This window comes from Rhipicephalus microplus, chromosome 8 (genome assembly GCF_043290135.1).
Source record: "Rhipicephalus microplus isolate Deutch F79 chromosome 8, USDA_Rmic, whole genome shotgun sequence".
In the NCBI taxonomy this organism is placed as follows: Eukaryota; Metazoa; Arthropoda; class Arachnida; order Ixodida; family Ixodidae; genus Rhipicephalus; species Rhipicephalus microplus.
This window is the reverse complement of record NC_134707.1, coordinates 122,478,251-122,505,479: the sequence shown is the minus strand read 5'-3', so window position 1 is coordinate 122,505,479 and position 27,229 is coordinate 122,478,251. Positions and strand designations below refer to the sequence as shown.

Sequence of the window (27,229 nt, the reverse complement as noted above, 5' to 3'; positions counted from 1 at the left end):
TCCACTGTAGGTGCATATACCTTGCGAAATCAGAGGTTGTGATTTGTCCCTTCTGATAATACACGAAACGACAGAGAAAGAAATAATACAGGTAATGAAAGGCTGACAAATTAGGTGATGCATGACGAGTACTGGTTAGAGACGTGATAATCTGCAAAAGATAGCAAATTGTATCAGTATTTGAGCTAAGAACTTTCGCCCTCATTGCCCAATTTTGTGGCGGTCCACCATGTGCCCTATCTCTAAGTTCCTTCATAATTCCGGCAGTAATCATAGACTGAGCCTTGAGTATTATACCTGGATAGTGCTTGCCTAGAATGAAGCACTTGGCAAAAAAAGACAGTGTGAAGTCGGAGCCGAAAGGCAGTGGACATTGACGATAATCTGCAGAAATTTCCGCGACAGTTTTCCTTCTGCCTTGACGTGTATCGTACCCGCCAGATAGCGTGGCAGATATATTATCAGACCCGCAGTATCCAAGGCATAGACATTTCTCAACGTGTTTATTCTGTACGACGCCCTTGTTTTCTGAAAATCGCACCACTTAACACCAGTCTCGCGCTACACATAGAACAATTGGGGCACTGTCTTGAAAAAGAAGTGGGGGTAAGTAGAGCCACTCAGTGATTCTTTTTTTTAAAATTTTGGCTGTGTCTTGTTGTTTCGAGCTTGAACATTGAACACCTAATTTCTTGAATTTAAACAACTCTGTGTTCCTTATTCCACGATTTGCAGTAGGAGGTCAACTTCTTCTTCGTGCATGAAAGGAGGAGCCCTGATCCAGGTTTAAGTTCAACCTTCTCACCAACGGCAATAATAATGAATCATGTCTTCAACTGATATAGAGAAATTGTGCTGCTCCTTTTACGTCTTGACATTCGAAGAGCTGCACTTACTCGACAACCTCCATCTTCCGTGGCTTATGCCGGTCAAAGGTCTCACCCTGCTGCCAGCCGTTGATCGTATCCGCAGCAGTCTCAAGTCCATCCAAGGTTTGCCAGAGTGTCTTCACTGCATCGCCATACTGTACTCGTGGCTGATACCTCGAGGAATATCCAACGAGTGGTACCTGTACCGCCTCGACTCCGCTCTGCTGCACGACGATCCCTCAGTGATCGGTATGAGCCTCGTGCACGCGCTGCAGATGTCCAGTAACGCTGCTACGGGAGACGGCGTTGTCGACATGGGAGCGAGCCTGTGCCTGACCGTGCTGACGCCCGACGAGGCGCGCCCTGTGCCCGAGTACGTGCCGGTACGCTTTTGCATGTGGCGTGGTCTGCCATTTGTGGGCGTGCATGTTCCCGGCATGAGCGTGCGCGAAGCGACCCACTGGCCGGCCCTGACCTCGGTGCTCGGAAAGTTGGAGAGGTGCCTGCTAGGAAGTTATCCAGACCTGAAGTCCGCTCATTCAGCGGCACGGAAGTTCCTCCGGTGAAGTGGAGTGGTAGGACCGTCGAAAACTGCCGAGTCTCTCAAGAGCTAAGATGGCATCGCAAGTGTTGTGCTTTCGTTTAGGTTTCTTGAAAACTACTCACACACCACTTTTCTAGAAAATTCAGGTTGCTATGTAACGCTGGCAGTCCGCAAGCCACTCGGGTCTTGAAATAGCAGCACGTTGGTCTTTAAAGATAGCAAAGACATAATGATGAATGAACTTTGATGTGGGACAGTCTCCCTGCTGAGGAATTGCTTTGAGAGTGTAATGAAGCAAGATGGATTTTATCCAGCAATAAGACACACCAAAGACCAGCCATTCTGGTTCAAACATTCCTACAACGCTTCGTTTGAAGCAATATGTGGGTCCCGTAACAAGGGAAACGATCCATCTGGTGCCCGAGTGCCCCACCTGTATAGATAAGGCTCAGTAAAGTTTAATTAATATTCACGAGCATTAAAATTATTATTAGACATGGTAACTAATGACTGAAAAAATAAAATAGTAATCGATTGAAAGTTGAATTAATTAGGATCTCAAACCTAGCGCAAGATAATATAGAAACCCAAGCTGACAACCCTAAGTGTAAGTTTCTCAGCCTAAAAGTTTCTAAAGCTAAAACCATACCTTTTCTGCGAAATTCTCTACTAGTATACTATTTCGTCTAACTGTAACTGACTGCTCGTTATCAGCATCATTTGTTTTACCTTAGAATAATTTCAGAAGGCACATTAAAAAAGGCATCCATATAAAGGGATAAAGAAATAACAGAAAGAACATGTCATATAATGAATGCGATTACTGACTCATCGTTGGGACTACAACAGCACAGGAGCAATTCAGTAGACCTGACAACTGAAAGTTAGCGTAATCCCTGGCCGTGCACAGGCCTGCGCAATTTGTTCGCACAACCTTTTATGAAATCAAAGAAAGAGCTGTGCATAAAATTTTGGCTAGAAATATGTTGTGATAGATGCTTAAACCTTTTCAAATGTGAATCTAGGAAGTGCATGCTAAAATGTAAAAGGTAAATGTGAACGCTAAGTGTGCTAAACATCAATGCAGCCTAAGAGTGCGTGACAAAAACGAATATGAAAATATCTCAATAAAGATAAGTCACACGAACGGGCCTAATACAATAGTACATTGAATGGGGTCATAATCATAATAGAGAACTCGTTATACAGGTGTTTAGAAATAAGGCAGTTGAAATTAACTGTAGAAGATGGCACTCTTTTACGTTTGCATTGCATCTAACAGCTTAACTTTATGAAACGGGTCTAACAAGTGCTAAGATGACCATACTAGATTTTTCGCAGATAACCCACCTCAGCATAAACCGGCAGCCCCTCTACAAACGGCAGGAAAAAGAAATCAAATAATGTCACAAAGCAACCTTATTTGCAATACTTAAAACATATGCAGCAAAGCTGTCTTGTAGACCAAACTCAACATGTATTTCGTGCCCCCACTTTAGATCAAAATTTTCTGTACATGTAGTGAGCTTATATGCGAAAAAGTGTAATACGCTTGACCCGGACTGGTGAGTTTCCAACTCTCAACCGTAAACACATTTCTCGTCACTGCTGTTTTCCTAGTGCCAGAAATTAGGCATTAAAACTTCAAATAATAAAGTAAAATAATTCATACTTTTCCTTGCAACCACATGCGCATTTCACAAGCAACACGTATTCTGTTCGAAAATTCTTTGGACACCTGGAGGACCAAATAAGGAAATGCCTTTTCCTGTTTATTAAAATGCAAAATAAAGGCCCAACATGTTCAGGTCTGTGTACCGTGTAGAATACTCGAGGAAACTGCCTGGCTGTATTCAATCGCAATCATCTGATAATCAATATATTATGCGCTGTGAACTATTAAATATTATATTTAATGCTAGGTAGGATAACATTGTGTGTTGTGAACTGTACGGCACATTGTACTTCAAACTGATGAATCAGCCTCTTTCAGTGTACAGTGCCAGATGAAATCGTTTTTTAATTTATTTTAAACAAATGCATGCAATTAGGTGTGGCTGCCAGTTGTAAACGCATGGTACCTATCTGATGGCCAGGTAGTCGGTGTAACGTTTGCAGTGCTCGCCCTCTTTCTACGTCGGGGCTTTCTGATAACATTGCCCGATTGCTGTTATCTTGCTGTTTTCTTTTCTTTCGTGCCAACCTGCGATTGGCTGCGTAGCGCTTAAAAACGCGCCGCAAGGTGAATAAACTGGGATTGTCTTCCTGGCACTGCTTGAGTCGTCTCTTTCCTGGGCCGGCTGTCGTCCAGCCGCCGAATACGTAACAGCTGGTGGCAGCGGTGGCGGCGGTATGGAGCGCACGTCGAAGGCGGCCTTGGCGTCCGGTTTGGTGAGAGCACGGCTTGCTTGACTTCATTGGGAGCATTAGCAGCATTTACTTGGTAGTCGAGGTTCTTTTGTATTTGTTGTTGACTTTGCTAAATAGTAGTACATATCAGGGTAGCACTTGTTAACTGCAGTCATGATCCTCACGTCGTTAACGAAACCCAACCTAGTGCTGCTAGCTGAAGAGCTCGGTATCCCTGTACAGAAGTCTATGCGGAAGCCTGCAATTATCGAAGCGATATCCAAATGCGGAGCAAACGACGACGAAGTCGAGGAGTGTTGGAGGGCAGTCTCGGAAAAGCTCAAAGAACGAGAAGTAGAACTGAAGTTAAAAGAGATGCAACTGCATAACCTTGAACGCAATGACAGTTTCGATATGCGAGGATACATGCAACCTTTCAAGGCTGGCAGTGACATCACTTTGTATCTCGTCAACTTTGAGAGGACGTGTACAAGAGCTGCACTTGCAAAAGAGACTTGGTCGCAACGCCTGTTGACATTACTTCCAAATGAGGCAGCCGATGTAATCGCGAGAATGCCAGATGAAGATGCTCATGATTACGAAAAAGTGAAACTTCATTTGAGGCGAAGGTACAGCTTGTCAACAGAAGCCTTGAGGATGAAGTTCCGTAACACGAGGCGTGGCCAAGGGGAGTCATTTTCAGAATTCGCCTACAAATCCATGAGCTTGTTAGAGGAATGGCTTAAGAGTGCCAACGCATACGAGGACAAGCAACGTCTGATTGAACTGTTTGCGCTCGAGCAGTTTTATGCGTCCATTCCGGACCAAATGCGGCTGTGGATTCAGGACAAGCCAAACGTAGAGACTTTGCAAACGGCAGCCAGCTTGGCGGACGAGTACCGTTCCCGTAGAATGGAAAGTTCGGAAGAACAAAGAAAGAAGCCGTCAGGAGCGTTCAAGAAATTTCAGAAAGGAACGAAAGAAACTAACCAAGGGAAACCAGGCGACAGTGTTCCAGCCCAAGGGCATGCAGCCAACGCGAGTGAACCGAAAAGTTCCAAGTTCGAAGAAAAACAACCGCTGGTCTGCTATAAATGCCAACAACCGGGTCACATCGCAGTCGGTTGCCGACAGCCAGCAGTTTCCGTCAATTTGCTAACCGAAGAGAGCGATTTACTCTTGCCCTACACATATGACATGAAGGTGAACGGCATCAGTTGCAACGTTCTGCGCGACACAGGAGCAACATTTGATATCGTCCACCCGTCATTTGTTAAGCCCGAGAACTTAACAGGTTCATGTGTATGGGTACGCCAGGCACTAGAGCCAGACATGAAGTGTTTGCCGGTAGCCAGAGTCGAAATGAAGGGCGCCTTCGGCACATTCGAAACTGATGCTGCGGTTTCCGATAAACTTCCTCAGAAAATTCCCTACATTTTTTCTAACCGATCAATGAGGGACTTCCAAAATGCAGGACTGGAACTTAATGCTAACCCTGTAATGGTCGTCACGAGGTCCCAAACAAGAGCTCAAGCTACCAGCGCTACCCGTAACACGGAAATTACAGACCAGAGTGAACCGACACAAGCTACTGCACCAAGCGAAACTGTTCCTGTCGACGCCAATTGTGTCGCGCCAGCCTTTGATAGCAGCACTCCCGTCGGTAATGCGCTCCCAGGTGAAGCGATAAACCCAGTCAGTGAAAATTTTCAGCTTCTAGCAAAGTTAGACAAAAGCGCTCTCAAAATGGAGCAGGCAAACGACGAGTCGCTGAAGACGTGCTGGGAAAAATCAAAACGGAAACAAAAAGGAGCCGTGTCGCTCATAGTCAAAGAAGGCATTTTGTACAGAATATTCAAAAACAAGAAAGGCAGAACCTTTGAACAGCTTGTCGTTCCCAAAAAGTATCGAGTCGCACTTTTGGGTTTGGTTCACAGCGATAGCTGGGCTGGCCATTTAGGTATCAACAAGACCAAGAGCAGGTTATTGAACGACTACTACTGGCCGATGTGCTTCAAAGAATCGGAGAACTGGGTACGTTCCTGCAACGTTTGCCAAAGGACGGGGCGGCCAAACGAAAAACTCAAAGCACCTTTGGTCCAAGTGCCTTTGATTGGCGAACCCTTTCGCAGATTAGTTGTCGACATTGTAGGTCCATTACCAGTAACAGCGGCGGGCAACAAATACTTGCTAACACTCATTTGCCCTGCTACGAAGTTCCCGGAAGCAGTGGTATTACCCGAATTAAGCTCCACTGCAGTTGTAAACGCGCTACTCGGCGTCTTTGCAAGAATTGGATTTCCTAGTGAAATCCAATGCGACCAAGGTTCTGTGTTCACAAGCGCGCTCACCACGACGTTCTTGAAGAAATGCGGCATATCCGTTCACCACAGCTCAGTCTACCATCCGCAAAGTAATTCAGTCGAGAAACTTCACTCTGTAATGAAGCGCATTCTGCGTGCACTCTGTTTCGAGAAAGGCGCCGACTGGGACGAAGCTGTTCCCGCGATGCTCTTTGCTCTGCGCTCCGTCACTCACGAAGCGACTGGGTTCACGCCGGCGGAACTTGTTTACGGTCGAGCGCTTCGCTCCCCGCTAACGTTGTTGAAAGAAAAGTGGGAAGACAAGTTCGTAGACAAATCAGTTGTCGAGTACGTGCTGACCTTGTTGAAGCGCCTACGTGAATCGCAAGAACTGGCGCAGATAAACATGGCAGAAGCGCAGCAACGCTCAAAGGTGTACTACGACAGATCCGCACGCACACGAACCTTCAAGGAAGGCGATAAAGTGCTGATTCTGCGGTCGTCAAAGGCAAATAAACTGGAAGTAGCATGGGATGGGCCGGTCACGATTAAACAAAAGCTCTCCGACACCAATTACTTGGTAACGACGCCCGGTAAACGCAATGATGTGACGATATATCACTGCAATCTAATGAAGCCTTTTATCGAACGCAGTGAGACGTTGAGCATTGTCCTTAACGAGCCTGAAGAGATCAACGTTCCTCTACCCCAAGTGCCAAGCCCCTGCTCTTCCCCATCAACAGAAGAGATAGTCCAATCTGTCACTAAACAAGCTTCTCTAACTGACAAGCAAAGAAAGGAGTTAGAACTGCTTGTGCGCAACTTCAGAGACTTGTTTAGTCCCACTCCCGGCAGGACAAATCTCGTGGAGCACGACATTGAGTTAACATCCAACCAACCTTTCCGAACCAGGATGCACAGGTTTTCCCCCCGTCACGAAAAGATCCTGAACGATTGTGTTCAAAACATGTTGACACTGGGTCTAATCGTGCCAGGAGAAAGCGAATATGTGTCACCTATGTTTATTGTAGAAAGTCCAGGCAAGGAACCGCGACCCTGCATCGATTATCGAAAATTGAATGCGATAACAAAAACAAAGATGTTTCCCATTCCAAACGTTGAGGGCTTGATCGAGAAAGTGTCCGCGGCACGGTACGTTTCTACGTTATATTTGGTACGCGGTTTCTGGCAAGTGCCACTAACGGAAAACGCCAGTAAGCTCGCCACTTTCATGACACCGACAGGCACATATCGCCCTCTTGTGCTCACTTTTGGCCTCAAGAATGCACCCTTCGCATTTTCAAGGTTAATGCATGAAGTGCTCAAAGGAGCCGAGTCGTTCGCTGTTCCGTACCTTGACGACATAGCTGTTTTTTCGAGCACCTGGCAACAGCATTTGGAACATCTGCAGCAGGTATTCCTTCGAATACACGAGGCAGGCTTGACTCTCAAACTCGCCAAATGTCGTCTTGCGAGCTCTGAAGTCCACTACTTGGGGCATGTTGTTGGCCAAGGGAAGCGACGTCCTTCCGAAATAAAAGTTGAAGCAATCACTAGCTTTCCTTTGCCGAAAACAAAGACTAACTTGCGTTCCTTTTTGGGTTTAGCCGACTACTACAGAAGCTACATTCCCAACTTCGCAAATATCGCTAGTCCTCTCACAGACGCACTGCGCAAAACTGAGCCAACTATTGTAAGTTGGAATAAGGCTCGTAAAGATGCTTTTGCTGAGATCAAAAAGATTCTTGTCAGCAAACCGGTCCTCGCGGCACCAGATTACTCTCTCCCCTTCTTAGTTCAGTGTGACGCCAGTGACCGCGGAATGGGCGTTGTTCTAAGTCAAGTGAACAAAAAGGGCGAGGAACATCCTCTTGTCTACGCCAGTCGAAAACTAACATCACGCGAGCAAGCCTACAGTACAACTGAAAAAGAATGTGCTTGCTTGGTCTGGGCTCTCGAAAAGCTGTCGTGTTACCTCAAAGGCTCCTCATTTGTTTTTGAAACTGATCACTCACCTTTAGTGTGGTTAAATCAAATGTCGAACAAAAACAGCCGCTTGATGCGTTGGAGTCTAGCACTTCAGCAATTTGATTTCTCAGTGCGGCACAAGAAAGGCAAACACCATGCTAATGCGGACTGCCTTAGCCGAACCTATTAAGTGTTTCTTGTTTCTTTTGTGTGCATGCAACTTGGCGCAAGTATATATTTTTTTTTTCCTTATCGTGTTCGGCTTTCACGTTATCTGCTCCCAGTGAAATCAACTGTCGGGCTTTTCTAAGCTTGGGCGCCAGGTTGCTTTTGACGTAGTTTCTGCGTTTCTACCGCTCGTCCACTCAGCCATTTCAGATCCTGTCGTACCAGATGGCGAAATCAACCCTGCTCCAGGCGCCTGCAGCCAACTCCCGTGCTGCAGCCAATCGACACTCGGCGAGTGGTGCCCGTTCTGAACATTGCCTGTTCTCGACATTGCCTCCTCTTGGCCTTTAATGCCAACCTTCGCGGGCGTGTTCCAGCCAGACGACGCGCAATGCCATTTCCATTTCCTTCTGCGGTGGCTACTTCAACGACCAGTGCCACCATGCACCTCAGGGTCTTCGCCCACGCCGTGCACAAAGACAATATGACCGTGCAAAACGTGTCAGTGCTGTGCTTGGAGACCTGCCCACGTGTTGGCTACCTGTTACCACCTCCAGCCGTTCATGAAGCGTCATCCTCTTGAACGCCTTCCGCTAGGGGTAGCTTTCGCCGAGTTGTAACGTTTGCAGTGCTCGCCCTCTTTCTACGTCGGGGCTTTCTGATAACATTGCCCGATTGCTGTTATCTTGCTGTTTTCTTTTCTTTCGTGCCAACCTGCGATTGGCTGCGTAGCGCTTAAAAACGCGCCGCAAGGTGAATAAACTGGGATTGTCTTCCTGGCACTGCTTGAGTCGTCTCTTTCCTGGGCCGGCTGTCGTCCAGCCGCCGAATACGTAACATCGGGTAGCACAAAGTTATTGAAGCAGATATGTTAATCATATTAGTGTCCTTGAAACAAGCTTCATTCTTTCAAATATTGAAAGAAAACGTGAAAAAGCAATCAATACAAGAGACTGAGACAGATTCGTTTTTAAAGTGAATGATTCTGCACTGATATAATATTTCACAACAAAAAAATGTGCCGCTTTGTATATTTAATAACATTAGCATGTTCTTAAGCTATACTACTAATAATACTTAATGAAACTTAATAATACTTAATGAAACGTTTTGAAACTACGTACAAGTCAGTGGACTATTACATGAGCCATATGTAACTCTTAAAACCATCCCACTCGGTAGGAGCCCCTGGCATCCCTCAATCTTCAGGGGCCGTATTGAGAAGCTACTGCTCACTATGCTTGGAGGCGACCGCCAAAAACATTGCTCAATTATCTGATGAATGCATGAGAGCACAGGTCGCCCAAACTTGTGAAGATCGCTCAGACTCTTTCATTAAAAATATTTTAAGCTTTGGACTCACTCAGAGTTAGACTTGCCAAAGATTTCCTCAGACCGACTCAATCGGAGTTACGCTCATGAAAATTTTCTTCAAGCACATTACTCAGGTATTACTGTCTGTTCAAGCGCACGAATAAACAGAAAGAAAGAGAGGACAAGCGCTGCCTCGCAACTGAACGATTTATTAGAAAGGGAAGAATATATAACGAGGCAATCAAACAAACAACGCATACGTGTGCAGGCAAAAAGTACACCCGTGGCACCTCGAGAACAGAGAGTAAAAGAAGAAAGAATATCTCGGAACATAATCTAGAAAAGCAAACTCTTTATTGTGCAGCACAACTGAAGGCTGGCTGACGCATTGTTCTCCTCTTTTTCTTATGTGAGTTGACGGAAGTTTTTCCCATAAGAAAAAGAGGAGAACACTGCGTCAGCTAGCCTTCACTTTTTCTGCACGATAAAGAGTTTGCTTTTCTAGATTATGTTCCGAGATATTCTTTCTTCTTTTACTCTCTGTTCTCGAGGTGACAAGGGTGTACTTTTTGCCTGCATATGCATGCGTTGTTTTTTTTTTATTGCCTGTTTATATATTCTTCCCTTTCTAATAAATCGTGTAGTTGCGAAAAAGCGCTTGTCCTATCTTTCTTTCTGTTTATTAGTGCGCTTGAGCTGACAGTTATACTATGCATAACAACTAGCCCAACTTTCGATTCTGTTACATTCACTCGGACTCGCCAAAATATTGCTCTCGTGGACTCACTCTGACTGAAGGTTTATCTGAGTGTGTGTTAGTCGGAGTAAGTCGACTCATGAGTCCATTAGCATTGTAATACTGTTCTCGAACATGTTGTCAACATGGCTCTTTACCACCAATATTTCACGTAATCGGTTCTCTTCTGGTCGCCAATTGGTATAGTGCTTTCACATACGGGTTCCGAATGCCCGCAAACAAGCAAGTTATTTTTTTTTCGGAAGATATGACAACATAAGATGTACTTATCAAGATTCTCACCGTAAGGATTGGTGAGGGGGAGATCAAGGCACCCTACTTACTAAATCGCGCCTCTGATTAATGAATATTGAAGTGGTGTGTGAACTACACCGCTTTTGAATAAGTGTGATTAGACGTGAGTTCATGTAAGCACCGCTCCCAGTAATGCTGAAGAGTATACAAATAAGACCATCGGTCATGAAAAAAAAGTGTAACTTACTCAGGAGGAGGAGAAAAACTTTGTGTGTTTAGAAAAAGTTTGTAACGATTTACAGTACTAGTTACTCTGTTATGAGAGAGCTTAAAGCCGCGCCGAATGGTGGTTATTCCCCTGGAATTGCCCCCTTAGTGGTCGTTTGTAGAAAAACTTTATTTATCCCAAGAGGGAAAGGTGCGGTGGTGGAGTGTCAGAGGAGCCTACCCAGCCTAGGTCTCCGCTACCCTGTTGACCCAATCCTAGATCTAGACTCACTCAAGAAATATCAGTTGTGTTTTGTACTCACTTCAGCTCCGACTCATCAAAATTTTCCCGGGCCGAACTCACTCGGACTCATTCAGACTCATATACACATGGCTCTATATAACCATGAGTAAGTCCAATGGATTCAACTCATTTGTGAGTTCACTGACTTATGCATGGGACCAACAGCCTCGAACCACCTGCGATAGTGTTCTGAGTGTGTTCGAGCCCACAAAAATATGGCATGGCACCAGAATGTGCGCTATAGACCGTCAGCTGCGTTGGTCGCTGCGTCCTTTCTGAAAGTTTTCACAGTTCTTGTGGCCACAGTTCACAGCATCAGTACAAAACAAAGCAGTTTATTTTTTCATCTGTAAACTTCACGAAAAAAAATTATGCGTGCCTGTGAAGGCATGAAGCAATGACGGAACGGCGACGTTTTGCTTGTGAACATTTCATTTGAACAGGCTTCTGCAACTCTGCAGATGCTCCTGCAGCAGACCAACAATTTCCTAAATAATCTTTAGCAATGTGTGTGTGTTCAGATGAGTGCTATTTGTGCAAGGTTTTTAAAGCATGGGAAACACATAGTTTCTTACTGGAATGACCATAAAGCAAGTGAAAATTGAACAATTCAAATGTACGTTTAAAGGCATGACAGCTAAATGCCAAAACAAGGCTTGTGCGAAGAATGAATTTCAGGTTCGAAGTGAATTCGAAGCAAACAGTGATTTCGGTTTAATAATTTTGAATGCAATCTGAATAGCATATATCACATATTTGAAAGCAAATGGGCAAATTTGTCATGACCTAACTAATCTGCACAATATCTTTAATTGGAACAAGGACTGTGCAAATGTCTCCTTTTTGTTCAAAGAAATTCGGAACAATATTAATTAGTATATATCAAGATTTGACTTTCGGTAGAATGCAAGTAATAACCTGCAAAATAAGTTACGCTTTAAAACTTACTATACTTTGAGCATAAAATCCCGTATAACAACCTCTCAATCTCAAAAAATGATGAATCGATGTGAGAGTATTATATTATCTTAACCTTGAAATAGGGCTTCGAGGCAGTGGTATTATCCTGGGCAGGTGGTTTCCTGGGTAGGGAAGGCACCTGCCTAAATTTACATTTAAACATTTGCCTCACCAGCTTAGTATCTCTCTACTGCAATGAAACTACATCTAAGTATGGTAGTATGCTAGGTATTACACATCTATTCATTCATCTCGAATACTTCGAAATTTTCTATAACTTGAATTCAAATCGATGCGAATTCGCGCGCTGTAACATTCGTTCCAATATTCGAAGCATTCAAATATTCGCACAAGCCTAGCCAAAACGGTTGCTCATCTGTACCCAAGCTTAGATGGTGTAGCATCCGTTCTTTGGCAGGGCAGCGGAAGTGCATGGCTCGTCCATCACGTGATTCGTTTACCCGTGCTCAGTCACGTCATGTAGCCCTCTTCGCCACGGTACGCAAGAAAGGTCGTGGTACTCGGAGCTTCCTTCGGGAGCAGTTGCACAGTGGATGCAACGTACAACGCCTGCAGGGCTTTGCCACCCATCGGTGACGGCATGTCGCTTCTATAGAAGTAATCCTTGTACCCTGGATCCCAGTGGACGGAAAGGCCCGGCTCCGAATTCTAGCATTGCATCTCATGATGACGATGATGATGATGACCTCATGTGAATGGTACTCACCCATGAAGCGGGATGAGCCAAAAACAAGGTGGCAGGATGCTTCAAATATTGAAACCTAAACCAATCTGAAAAATTGGTTTAGCGATATCAAAATGTTCACTGAGCAAGCGCTCATACCATCTTCGTTTTCTAATAGAAATGACGACGAATTACAAATTAAGAATCTGAATAAGCGAGTATAGGCTAATGATGCAGTCTTTTTGTTACTTTGATGTAGTCAAACACAGTGGAGCATAAACCCCTGTGGCTGTCCCCTGATGAAGGGCCAAGTGATAAAATTGCTCCAACATTTACTACTATTCCTAACTTCTGCAATGGGGATTCTGGTCAGTCGACATTTGTTCTTCGACCTCCTCATCATCAGATGAAACGACGTACGCCAATATTGACACGGGCATGGATTTGCATGAGCCATGCAAAGGCGTGTATGTGCTATCCTGACCAAGAAGACTGGTTTTTGTGCTCGTGGTTTGTGTGTGGCCGGTTCGGCTCGACGTCCAGTGCTGCTGCTCCTGTGAACAGACGTTGTGTTCTACCCGTAATCACGTGACATTTTCTGGTGGAGGTGCCGGGGTCTTCCTGCTGATTGCAGTGCATACAACACTACCCCGCACCTCTACCAGAAAATGTCACGTGATTGCGGGTAGAACACAACGTCTATTCACGATATGAAAAGCATAAAAATGCCGTGAAACTCTTCATCGTACCTTTGAGAAAAACAAAATACAGATCCTGAGTATTGACACCTCGGCAACAAATATACTGCTCCGTAACCACAACCGCACTTGTAAGAGCTTACTAAGCGTCTCCTTCATCTCATTTCAAAATCAAAGCTTTCCAAATATATACATTATTATCATTATGAGACTACTATGCCCACAGCAGGGTTAAGTCCTCGGTCACGTTTTTCAATAAACCAGTGGTCCTGTTTCTGTCATAGTTTCATCATATCGGCCACGTTCGTAACTGCTGTATTAAGTGTCTTCCTTCTCTCATTTTAATATAAAATGTTTCTAAACATACACATCATCATTATCACCGTCATCCTGGCTACACTCACTGCACGGTGAAGCCATTTTTCATGTTTCTCTAATCAATAAGTTTCCGTGCTTGGCTGTTCCATCATATCGATCACATTCGTAACAACCACAGCAAGGGTCTCCTTCATTTCATTTGAAGATAAAAAAACTAATTGCAAGCATACAATTAATCCTCATTATCTATATAACCAGCCTGGCTACACAATATTTCACAGATAACGTCTTGGGCGCCGACGCGTTAAATAGGCGTAAACTTCTAAGCATGCTCTGCAGCGACTGAGACGTCAGCCTTTGTACTACGACGCGCAGCCATTCACGGCGCCATTTTTTTTTCTGTGGTGAAAAAGTAGATACCCAGCGCAGGGCAATACTATCTTCTATATTTCTTAGATAAACCAGCTCTTGTTCTTGCTGCGGCGACGTTGATTCCTTGAACTTGTTCGTCACACTTCCTGCATCTCTTGGCACACATAGATTTTCTAGCAATCCAATTATAGCAGTTAAACAGCGTGTGTCTTGTCTTGTCGCTGCCTGCTTTGGCCGCACCATTCATTTCTTTGTTGACGTTATTAGCTGGCTTAAAACTGTCATGGCTAGCTGTTGGCCACCACATTTCGAACCATGGTAAGCTAACGCCAACGACATTGTATTGCTTGAAATAAAGCTGTTTATAAAAGCTATTTATAAAGCTGTATGGTTTGTCAATGCCTAATTGTTATTTCGTTTTTATCTTCGTATCTAGTGAATGAAGGAGAAGCGTTGCTATCAACGAGTGGTGGGTGATCCTGTGTCTACATATACGGGGAAGGCAGTGAAGGCGCTTGTCCTCGTTTTAGGGGTGAAGCTCTTTATGGCGTGGCTTGTGCGTCCCTCGTAGTACATAACCACCAGTGGCGCATACCCGAAATAGTGGTCCTTACGATTTTGACATGCAAGGTAGTTCCGGTGAGAGATTTCTTCTGTGCGTTGTTGAACAATAGGAGATAGTGCTAAATGCACATGTTATTGGCTGCTAAGGGGGAATGAGAGACAGGAGCATTCGGCCTTTAGGTAACGCGCACGCTGCGATCCCCATTAGCAGCTATTGGCATGTACATTGAGCACGATCTGACAAAAAAGGGTTGCTACGTTATACTCGCTGGGTGTAACCTCCTTGGTTTTAGAAAGGTTTAGCGAGCGTTGGGCCGCATAGCCATGAATACAGTGAACTAGTATATACCATGAACTCGAGGTGGTTAAAGGTGGGAAGTAAACCCGAAGCGCAAGCCGTAAGGAAGTGTGCATGTGCCACCTCCCGTTGAGTCCTTGAAATGTCCGCTGGATGGCGGTGCTTCTATATGGAGAATATATGATGAAAAAATGCGAGATGGTGGTACTTGGAGTGCTGAATTGATGGACGAACGGACACACAGACAGATGCATAGATGGACGCATGAGCGGACGCAGGCGCGGATGTATGGACGAACGCAGGGACGGACGCACGAACCGATGCACGCACGGACGGGTGGATGGACGCATGGACGGTTACACAGACGTACGCAGGAACGGACGGAAGCAAGAGCGAATGAACGGACGAATGCTTCGCCCCACTCCCCATCATTCACTCCGTGGAATGCTGCCATTTTTTTTTCGCATAGTCCGTTATTGCCTTTTTTTTGCGCTTCAGCTGTTTATTACTAGCAGACGCTGCCTGCGTCGGCTTTGCGAGGTGAGAGAGGAAGAAGGGAGCGATAGTTGGAAAGAGGCGCGAGCATGAACCACGAGACGTGAGGCACGAGCATGCGCAGTGGGGTTTCTGACGACGACGCCGAAGTTGGATTTGCGAGTAAGTGCGACTATAAAACGATCCGCATTTAGAACGTGAAAGGTGCGTCATATGATGACGCACCTTCAAGGGCACAACTTGATAGCCTCATCATTTTTCGTGCCACGGCCGTTGGACGGGAATGGATGAAACGGCGTAGGATGATACGAACATCCTGAGAGGGAAACTTTCAAAAGTGATCATTTAGGACTAAATATAAATGGGCATCCAATGATGCCTGATACGATAATATGCGGGTTTTAACGTCCCAAAACCACCATATGATGAGAGACGCCATAGTGGAGGGCTCTGGAAATTTTTACCACCGAGGGTTCTTTTAAGTGCACCCAAATGTGAGCACGCGGGCCTCCACGGAAGATGTAGCCGCTACCACACGGATTGTATCGCGCGACCAGCAGGTCAGCAGCCGAGTACCTCAGCCACTAGACCACCGCGGCGGGGCATCCAATAATGCCTGAAATACAATGAGAGGAGAAGTTAAGCGCAGTCAATTCGGCGTGGTTACTATTTGCATGATTTGTCATATTTTCTGCGTAATCGAAACGGCAGTATTGCACCAAGCAATTATCCACGTATAAAGTAGTAGTAGCAGAAACTTTATTATACTGGAGAGAATCAGGGCGAAGGTGGAAGGGTCCGCTAGTGAAGGGCCGCGCTGGCCTTTTCGGCTCGCTAGGCCTGGTTGAGCATAGCAGCTTGGCTTCCCCTATGTTTTCTCGCAAGCCAGACCTACAAGTGCCTCTCAAATGGGTTTATCCCTACTAAGCCCCAGGTTTATGGGTGAACTGAGTCTACACGTCCAAGTTGTTTGGGTGAGAGATGGGCATTCCCAACAACAGGCACATGTGTCAGATTGCTGCGTTGGGTGGATTTTGTTCAGGTATAATAGATTGGGGTATACGTTAAGTTTGTAACAGCACCGGTCCCTAGCAGTCCCAAATCAAGTTTTGTTTGTGATAGGCTGACTGTTTGCCTTCCTTATCTTTTTGGCCTCCAGGATGTCACGCTTCGTGAATGGTGGTTTGTTTGTAGACGGATGGAGGCATGAACAGACAGACGAAAGCCCGGACGGATGGGTGGAAGCGTGGACGAACGAATGGACAGAAGAATGCACGGACACATGTACAGGCGGACCAACGCATGGAAGCACGGACGGATGGATGTGCGAACGGACGAGCGAATGCACGGATGGACACATGCTTCGCCCCACTCATCATTAGTCACTCTGTTAATATGCTGTATTTTTTCGTCAGCGATTAGTTATCGACGCCTTAGTAAAGTTTCGGTATTAAGGGACAATATCGATTAGTAAGACAATTATCGAACCCTATTCAAAACAGGCGCAAAGCCAGCCAATTTTCAGCGCTGCCAGCTATGCCAAGCGGTCATTTCCCACTGCCCCTCCCCCTACTAATCACGGGGCCACACGAAATGACGCGAGCATTAGTAGAGATTTCGTCTGCTCGCATACACGTTTATGCACCTTTTCACTCAAGGCTCCCTGGGTGCGGCCATAGTCCTCTCTGGGCTGTTGTCAGTGCACGTGACCTCCCAAAAAATACAGTACCGAGGGTGTCACGTCGGCTTTTTTACTCTCGTGCAACAGCCCAGAAAGGAGGAAATCCTCCTCTCCTTACGTCTGGTACATATATGCATGTCTTCGCCAGCCCCCTTGTCATCGCCTCCGTCATCAGCGTCCGCAAATGACGTTTAAAGCACCGAGGAATATGGAATCGCGGAAATTCGCAGCGTGGCGAACCATTTTTCGTTAGTTCCTGTTCTGAGCAGTCAATATTAAATCCACGCCGAACCAAGCAGCGAAAAGGCAGCTGGAGACGCCCACTTAGCCCACGATGTCTGGTAAAACATATGAATGCTGCGTGTGTGTAACTTGTTCGCGATGACCGTAGCTTGAAATAATTACATTCCTGCTCAGAGTTTCGCGACAAATCAGCCGAAGCGGCACAACGAAGCAGGATTCACACGAAGGCCCTGCACGAACAAAGCAACACAAAGCGAATGAAGGCGTTGCCAAGCGGCCAGGCATCGCCGCTATATGGTACCCCATGTAGACACCGCGTTGACAAAATTAGAATTGTCAAAGTCATCGCTGCTCGCTCATCATCACTCGGTGCCTGAGGCCTAGTAGGTAGCTGAACACGTCAATATACTTCGATCCCTCATATCCGGAAACTTTAGATGCTCTTCGCACTCGAAATAGATTAAATTCTACGTGACATACGCCATTCATATTTCGCTAAAAAATCACAGCCTATCCACACTGTGTGATGGTGAGTGGGGCGAAGCAACCGTCAGTACGACCACGCTTCCGTCCGTCCATTCGTTCTTACTTCCGTCCGTCTATGCGTCCATCCGTCCTTCCGTGCGTCCGTCCGTTTGTGCATACGTCCATTTATGCGTCCGTTGGTCTGTCGGTTCGTCCGCGTGTCCTTCCGTTCGTCCGCCGATTTGTGCTTCTGCCCATCCGTCCACGCGTCCCTCCGTCCATCGGTGCATCCATCCGTGCGTCCGTACGTTCATCCATGCATCCATCCGTCCATCCATGCGACCATCAGTCCATCCATGCTTCTGTCTGTTTCTCCATCCGTGCGTCTGTCCATCCGTCCGTTCGTCCAGTGAACACTTCAAGCACGAATATCTCGCATGTTTTCATCATATATTCATCATTATAGTTACATTATATGGTATATACAGTAACTCTTTTCATCGCATAGAAATACCACCATCCAGCGGACATTCCAAGGACTAAACGAGAGGTGGCACGGCTGGACTAGAGAGGCGGCGCGCGCTCACTTTTTTATGGCCTGCGCTTCGTATCTAGTTCCCACCTTTCACCGCCTCTAATACAACGCACTGCATCCCAACCCTCGCTACACCTTGCTAAGACAAAGGAGGTTACGCCCAGCGAGTTTAACGCGGCAACCCGTTCTCGTCAGATAGTGCTCAAATTGGGTCCTTCTGTTGCTATAGGTTTCCGCGTTCACTTTATTTCATATGTCAGCTTAAATATTCCGCACTCTATTGAAATAATCTGAGCGCCAAGCTATTTATTCTATGTGCAAAATATTGAGCCCTTTCAGCACTGAATTTTTCTTAATCAGCAGATATCTATGTTTTCCGTTGATTTGGAGTTCCTATAACCTCAAGAACACGAGAACACGAACACGGAACACACAGAGGCGGCCGAAGAGGGGGCGATTGCTCTTGCACTGGTCGCAGCACCGGAGGCTGCGGTCGTGATCAGCGAGCGACTCGCAAGCTGCCGTGCGTGGCTTCGCGCGCAGTCCCATTTCGTGTCTGGCGGCCCGGATACTACAATCAAGTAATGGCAACAGGGACGGCGGTGAGCTTCGAGGAACGATGGCCTCGGCGTCGTCGTCTTTGTATCTCAAAACTGAAAATGCGAATGTCTTCCTTCTGCGGACCCCAGCTCACAATAGCGTTTCACTCGCAGGTAGCAAGGTGGCCCACGCCGCGGCTCGAGATCTCACTCACCGAGCCGCAGCCGATTCGGTGGCCGCCTTCAGCTCCGAAAGCGGGGCGATGACATTATCCACGCGACAACAACAACTGGAATGGTCATGGGGTGATCGCCTGACCTCATTCAACGACATTAGACAACATTACTGACTAAGCAAACGCAAATGCCCAACACCACACAACAAATTGAACAAAAGACAGGCCGTAACTCTGACGTTCTACAGACAAATACGTACACCAGCCCGGCGATCCTACGCCTTTGTAATCTTCACCTACACCTGACCAACGCGTGTAAAGCCTGCGCGGAAAGGGCAACACTGTGGCACATGCTTTTGGAGTGTGCTGGAAAAGTTGACCTCAGTGCCGCCACTCCCTTCGCGACGCATGTTAGGCAAGGACAAACTCTGAGGCCAATGGCTGCTGCCACCACCGCGCGAGGGCTGGCTGCGGTCACTGTTGCCGATTGGCGGCGTCAGCTGCGCTGTCGTTGGGTGGCGGCACTCACCAGCGACAAGCTAACAGACCAGCTTTGGGCCGTCCGGCAAGCTGAAGATGTCGCCTGGGGTGCAAGGACTTCAAGCGGTCACCTGAGACACCGCCATCATTGTTGTTGTTGTTGTTGTTGTTGTTGTTGTTGTTGTTGTTGTTGTTGTTGTTCACCTATATATCGTGGCGCATACCCACTGTGGGGGACTGGCCAAGAATCGAGTGGTTTTAAAGATTACTGATCATATTTGGAATAATGGAGGTGTATAGAAAGATAACCGATAGCCTAGGAAAGTGTGGTGCTTAATGTAATGCATACAACGATTTACATAAACGAATTTATATTTGGAATAGATCAATAATCTAATTTTATACGTATTTATGTTGTGGAGATGTTAGGATAATGAAAGAGGTTAATCAGCCAACCTATTAGATTCATCAATATAGTCCCGGACGGCCGCGCGTACTAATCAACCGAGAGTGGAAAGAGACAAGGGTTAATCCCCTCTTCTCCCACCTCGCCTGGTAAAACTGCTGGACTTCAAATAAAGTATCTTCATTCATTCATTCGTTTTGAGCATCCCATCGGTGTACAATAAAAATGGCTCCATGTCCGATATACAGCCGGGCTTGGTGGTTGTAAAGTGAAATAAGGTGAATATAAATACATCTATTTATTTAACCTTGTTAGTGCAAGTTATCGTTGTGAAACTAACATACAGCAACCACGTAATAGTTACAGCGCCTAAGCTGTCCAATAGTAAGTCTTTGCGTTCGTGATACACAGCTCCTCATTGCACTTGAAGGGCCACCATCTATCTGCTTATTAACAATTTGTGAGATCCAACATCATAAAAAATTGTCGTATCCTGATTTGCATGCCAGAAGTAAGTCCGCCCATGTTTGAAAGGGCAACCTGACTGAACTAGACTTCATCGTCGTCTTGTTCTAGCTCCATTACGCACCATTAATATATTTCATAAAACAAAATAAAATTCATTACGTACTATCTCGCCTTTGGACACCCCTTGCACACTATCTAAGTGATGTGCACGGGCAGGTTTGTCGACAAAAATAACACGAAATCGGGAGCTTTTACGAGAGTTACACACGTGGATTAGCCTGAATGCATTCAGAAGTTGGACAACCACTAAGCCTGGTGTCCTATATTTAAGACATGGAGGTTCTCCACTGCTGCGGGTGATACGTTAGTGTTAGGGAAGACCCACTCTGTAAATAACAAGTTACACATCTCAGAAATACTATGAAAAAATGCGATAACTGCTGATCTAACAGTTCATGAGTAAGGTGTAATATATTATTTGGTTTTCAGGAGCGTTATCAATATCGCATTCCGCCATTTTGTTTTCCACATTTCAGAGTTTCAAAGAAGGCGACGACGAAAAAATTACTGCATATACTTACGCAGGTGTATGATGGATATTTCGGCCACTTTTTCAATTTCTGACTTTGTTACGTCACATTTGGCCTCAAAATTTTTTCCTGTTTTTTTTTTTTATAAGACGCCATGGCGGAAAAGGTTAATCCAAGCGCTAACATAACTAATCCAAGCACCAACTCCGTTAGGCCACGTGCCAGCAAGTTTAATTACAGTGTCTAGAATTATACTGCTTATATAGTGTGCTGAGCGCGGGCTGGGAGATGGCCCCGCAGCTGATGACTGCTGGCAGCGCCCGCATGGTGCGCTGCTGTGCGAGTGGGTGCATTTGCGTTCAATCCTTGCGCTCCGCAAGCACTGCGAATATTTCAGGAGGCCGAGCCGCACGAGGCCAACTATTATTTTCCTGCATTATCGGAGTATTTTTTTACATAATTCATTACTGTATAAAAACTACTCGATTGCTTTCACAGTACTGGTGCTTTGCAATGCCATTTGAAGATCATTTCGTGGCATACGTTTCGCCATCCTCTACTGCCCGCAAAAAAAAAAAAAAAGATTCAGATCCCACGTAACTTGGGAATCAATGCTATGCAAGGGGACCCTGTTGTAATTTTTTATTAAGTGAAACAACATGAAGGGGTGCTAAATATATGCAAGAAATTGGAGAGTCAACACTTGAAACCAGCATTGGCGTTTCACGAAGATTTGGCTCTTCTTGCAAAGTATTTCGAAGACCCTTAGTTAAGGGGGTGATCGAGAGGGCACCAAGACGTAGGCGATTCGATAGATAAATAGATATATAGATGGACAGATAGATAGATAGATAGATAGATAGATAGATAGATAGATAGATAGATAGATAGATAGATAGATAGATAGATAGATAGATAGATAAATAGATAGATAGATAGATAGATAGATAGATAGATAGATAGATAGATAGATAGATAGATAGATAGATAGATAGATAGATAGATAGATAGATAGATAGATAGATAGATAGATAGATAGATATGGCGTCTCTCATAATCATATAGTGGTTTTGCGACGTTAAACCCCACATATCAATCAATCATTAGATAGATAGATAGATAGATAGATAGATAGATAGATAGATAGATAGATAGATAGATAGATAAATAGATAGATAGATAGATAGATAGATAGATAGATAGATAGATAGATAGATAGATAGATAGATAGATAGATAGATAGATAGATAGATAGATAGATAGATAGATAGATAGATAGATAGATAGATAGATAGATAGATAGATAGATAGATAGATATGGCGTCTCTCATAATCATATAGTGGTTTTGCGACGTTAAACCCCACATATCAATCAATCATTAGATAGATAGATAGATAGATAGATAGATAGATAGATAGATAGATAGATAGATAGATAGATAGATAGATAGATAGATAGATAGATAGATAGATAGATAGATAGATAGATAGATAGATGCTCAAAGTGGTTGCAGTACGCAAATAAATTATTTTCCAAAACCATTGACAGTATAACCACCAGAGTTGTTTTTTTAAATGTGCTTTGTTCTTGAGAGCAAGAATTATCACAGAAGACCCTAAAAGTTTTACCTCTTAGCCTGCATTCCATTAAGATTCGAGTGAAAACAAAGAATGATAACATGTCAATGTTATCATTCTGACACTCGCCGCATATGATACTCAAAACATTGTTGGAAAGGGGGTCCCAAGTTGACATGGAAGAAAAACTGTGTGAATGAAATTCGAAAGGGTATTTTAGATTTTTAGATAAATATATAATATTTGAAATTTTGCTAAACGACGATTTCATTCCCGACACCGTTCAATAATTCGAAAAGATAGTTCGGTGGAATCACTCTCAGAATGCTTTTCTCACACGACAGCCTTCGGATTCAGCCTTCTGTCTGCCCTCTTCATCCTACTTTTTTATTCAGGAAACCATGCTGTGTCCGTTAGTGCGGGGAACAAGACACATTTTCCTTGTTCTACCGATAACTTCTTTGACACAGCGGCACAATACACGTCCTTTGTTTGCATTGTCACTTAGCTTTTAACATTTCAGGGTGTTGCAGTGTACGTATGGCGCGGTTGAACTTCACAGTAAATTAGATGGCAGCTGTCACACACTGATTTTAAACGTGGTGAGGCACCGGCAGCAACAGGACGAGAGGAATTTCGCGCGTTCATGCACCCTCTCGACACGCACCGCCGCTTGTGGCATCTGAGTGCAGTCATCACATGCGCGGCCACCCACTCTCGTACTGAATGGACGCGCTCAGCACACTAGGTGGTATATTTCTAGACACTGTAGTTTAATTCAAGTGCCACCACGTTTAATCCAATTGCCAACGGCTTTAATTCAGGTGCCAGACAGTTTGATGCGTGCACCGGAAACACATGGTTTACCACTTTGTACAGTCTAAATGCCGTAATAATGTAAACATGAAGCGACAGGAAGAATTTTTCGCTCGCCTATACATGCTAGTGCTTACGAAATGAGGTGCAGTGCTGTTTACTCCTTACGTATTGGATTCATAGTTTCAAATAAAAAAAACAGTGCGTATTAATTGGATTTGCGTGTACTAAATGTATTTGCTCACAGAGTACATGTTATTGTATGCTTCTTCGCTACTGCATTATCCCGGCGAATCATCTACACCATTGCATATGCAGAGACTCGTGTCGTCTGCTCAGCAGACGGCATTTGGCTACTTATTCGCTAAGGCATTCGCAGTTGTCTTCTCAGCCCGGTTGAGAACGATGGTGACCGACAGAAGATATTAATCCGTTCTTAAAATCAAATAAACATTTAAAGAACTAAACTTGCACTCATTTGGGTTCATGTGGAATTAACGTTTTTATAAAAGCATCAAAGGAGATACTCTCGTTTTCATGTAACGGACGATGCTAGTGTTGCTGAGGCGTGTTTTCTTTAAACGCGCGTGTTCCGTCGGATACACATAATTTAGTTTGAATGAAAAGATAACAGCTAACATGAATGTAAAATATCACTTTTGTGTTCTGCATCAGGATTATGAGTTTATGTATTATGTGCAATGCACGACGAGAACCATTTCGATTTATCTCTAATTCGCTCTGCCCTGTGAGGGCCTTCTAATTTCTTGACTATGTACCTTCTTTTTACCCATCGCTACCCCTGGCCAGGTTTACCATATTTCTTGGCGAACTTCGGCGACTTTAAGTGTATCTATCATTCAAAGCGCCGGCACCCACATGAACCTCTTGCGGTGAACTTCCGCACCAAGCCGCTGCTGCGCCGGACCCGTGGGCTTTTTGCGCTCGGAAGCGCTCGGAAAGCGAGGAGCGTCTGCTACACGCGGTAGGTTTTGCGCTGTATTTGCACGCAAAGCGCTTGAAGTATGCTTAACTTTAATAATGAGGTGTGGAATGGAGCTCACCCATCGTTAAGAGTTGTGTTAGTGCCTGGGGCAGCCAGGGAACGCAAAAACTGATCTTTGAAATGGCATCAACGTGGTCATGTTCTGGTGCTAGAGTTTGCATTCGCTAACTTGGTAGCTGTGCGCGCGCAAAGACGCATAACATGAAAGGAAAGAACGAAAACAATCTGAATCGCACGGGCAAGCGATTAATAACACCATGCATGCGAGAAATACGAGTAGTGAATAAAGTAAATAACCTTTTCAGTCAGATGAAATACTTGCGTGCAGTGACCACTTGGCTCATCGTTACGGGCTTTTTAGCCATTGTCGCCGGTGGTTCGCAGCCACACACACATGTCCTAGTACATAACTTGCTAGCCTTGACCACCAGTTTTTAAAAACAGAGAAAAGCTAGAAGAGAACACGGCGGTACCACCGCCATATCTTTTAGCTTATTTCACTTTAAACATAGCGTAGAGCAACGAAGTTTGCCATGCGTCAAGCTTGTTTTCGATTCAGAAATTCCAAAGAAGACCAGTGCCCGAATCACAAATTTTATTCCATGTTTACACTATAAATTCGTGATATACAAAAGCGCCTTAAACATATCCACACAATGTTGAAATAAAGATACAAACAGCAGCACTCTCGCTGTGCAAATAAACCTTACTGTAACAAAATACGTAGAGCAACTACAGATGTAAAGATGTTCCATCGCTTCAGGGAATTCTTGAAATACGTGTTTCCACATACCCTAGCCTCACAAAAATGTTCCATGAAGTAACATATATTTTAAACAGGTATAGCAATTCTGTGTGTTTCGGTGCGATCTGAGGTCACTTATTTATTTATTTACTTATTTCTTTATTCAAGTACATTAAAGGCCCACAAGGGGCATTACATAGGGGGGCGGACATAAACAGAACACAATTTTTACAGAGAAGGAGTAATTGCAGGTTAATACAATGCTATGTATATAGTACAGAAATTCGTAGAACTTAGTGACAAGGCAAGCAGGACAACAAGAGGAAACATCAGATAAAGTAATTATGAATGAAAGTAACAGGGCTGCAAATAGGTTAGTAATGCTGAATTAAACAAAGAAAGCTCAGTATTTGTAGCAATCCTGGAAGGTAATTCATTCCATTCCTTTATTTATAAAAGTAAAATCGAATTTTTGAATTTTTCTGTACGGGCGAAGATAGGGTTGACTTTGAAAGAATGATCGCTGCGACTAGAAGTATGAGGTGGCGGTAAAATATGCATTCGCGCAAATGATGTGTTGGAGTGATACAGGGTATGGAAAAAGAGTAATCTGGAAAATTCTCTGCGCACAGCAAGCAGTGGCATATTCAGCTCTGCTTTCAAAGATGAAACGTTTTGAAATCATGAGTGTGATGATAAGATTAACCAAGCTGCTTTATTCTGAACGGCTTCCAGTAGATTAGTAAGTGTGATCTGGTGGGGATGTCAAATGTTGATGCATATTCCAGTGGAGAGCGCACAAGGAAATTATATGCTTGAAGCCTGATGTCCCTATCGGCTAGACATAAACGTCATTTCAGAAAGCCTAGTTTCTTCTGCGCTTTACAAGTAATGTGTTCTATGTGGTCAGTCCATGTTGGTCTTGAATTGATAAGGACGCCAAGGTATTTTACTGTTGTAACTGAGCCTAATGTTTTATCGTTTAGTACATAAGTATTACATTGTGCCTTCGAATGCCAAGTATTTAGTCTTTTCTACATTAATGTGCATCTGCCACCTGCTGCACCATTGTGTTAACTTATGAAGGTCAGATTATAGAGCTATAACGTCGTTAGGACCAGCTACTTTTCTGTATGTAACGGAATCGTCGGCGAAAAGGCGAATGGTTGAACTAATATTCGATGCTATGTCATTATATCTATTAAAAATAAAAGCGGACCTATTACTGTTCTATAAGGGACATCAGACTTGACAAGTGTTGGAGCGGATATATAACCATTTATTTAACCACCTGAGAACGATTTTTTATAAATTCCTAAAGACATCGTGTTGTTTCACAGTCAAGTTCGAGATGACGTGTTTTTAGTGTTAGTCGTTTATGAAGTACGCGGTCGAAGGCCTTTCAAAAGTCAATAAAAATTCCGCAACAATAAGGGACGAGTGCAGTGAGGTGTGAATGTCAGTTACCAATTCGCGTCGGGATTGCGTCGGTATTGTCCTTATCTAGGGGAATCGCATCAGCATAAAGTTTTCAAATGAGGCGAAACATATGAAGAATATTCCCTTGTTATTAGTCATTTATTTTCATAACTCCAACTATTTATTATTGACAGCAAGGTATATTTACGAAACCCAAAACATCGAGTGTATGAAATAAATCAATAAAGTTACTTACACGTTAAAATTCGCCGAGTGTTACGCTTTACTACCACGCGGCGAAAGCCGCGTCAGTAATTAATGCCCCACGTACGCTTGTTTTCCGACATTCGCTCGTAACATGAAGCTCATTTATCTTATTTGTCTTGTTTCTCTGCGTACCTAATATTTTTTGTACAAATTTCACGAATGCTCTCAGCACTTCGAAATCTATGGGTAACTTTGTAAACAAGATAGGTGATGACAACGTTTCCATCATCCGGTGGAGATAAATCAGACCACACATCATATTTTAAGGCCTTAGATTCTCCATGAAACGTGCAAATTGACCGTCGGCATTGGTGTCCCGCTTCAGCGGCGACAGCATGTTCGAGCATAGGCGTGCACACACAGTTACATGGTTACCCGTCAGGGAGGAGGGGGTGAAGATTCATCGCAGCGTGCCCCCCTACATAATAGGTGAACGTTTGGGGCTGGCTTTCAGCCCACCACCCACGT

At 44.5% G+C, this 27,229-nt stretch overlaps 1 protein-coding gene across 1 annotated transcript in view; it reads left to right on the top strand.

Annotated features, from left to right (window-relative positions):
• The window catches only part of LOC119165495 (glucose dehydrogenase [FAD, quinone]), a 169,132-nt gene extending 160,149 nt beyond the window's left edge, over positions 1-8,983 (top strand). The window contains exon 13 of the mRNA XM_075872545.1: positions 736-8,983. Within this exon, the coding sequence (XP_075728660.1) occupies positions 736-738 (3 nt within the window). The 3' untranslated portion in view covers positions 739-8,983. The remainder of the gene's footprint in view (positions 1-735) is intronic.
• The last annotated feature ends 18,246 nt before the right edge of the window (positions 8,984-27,229 follow it).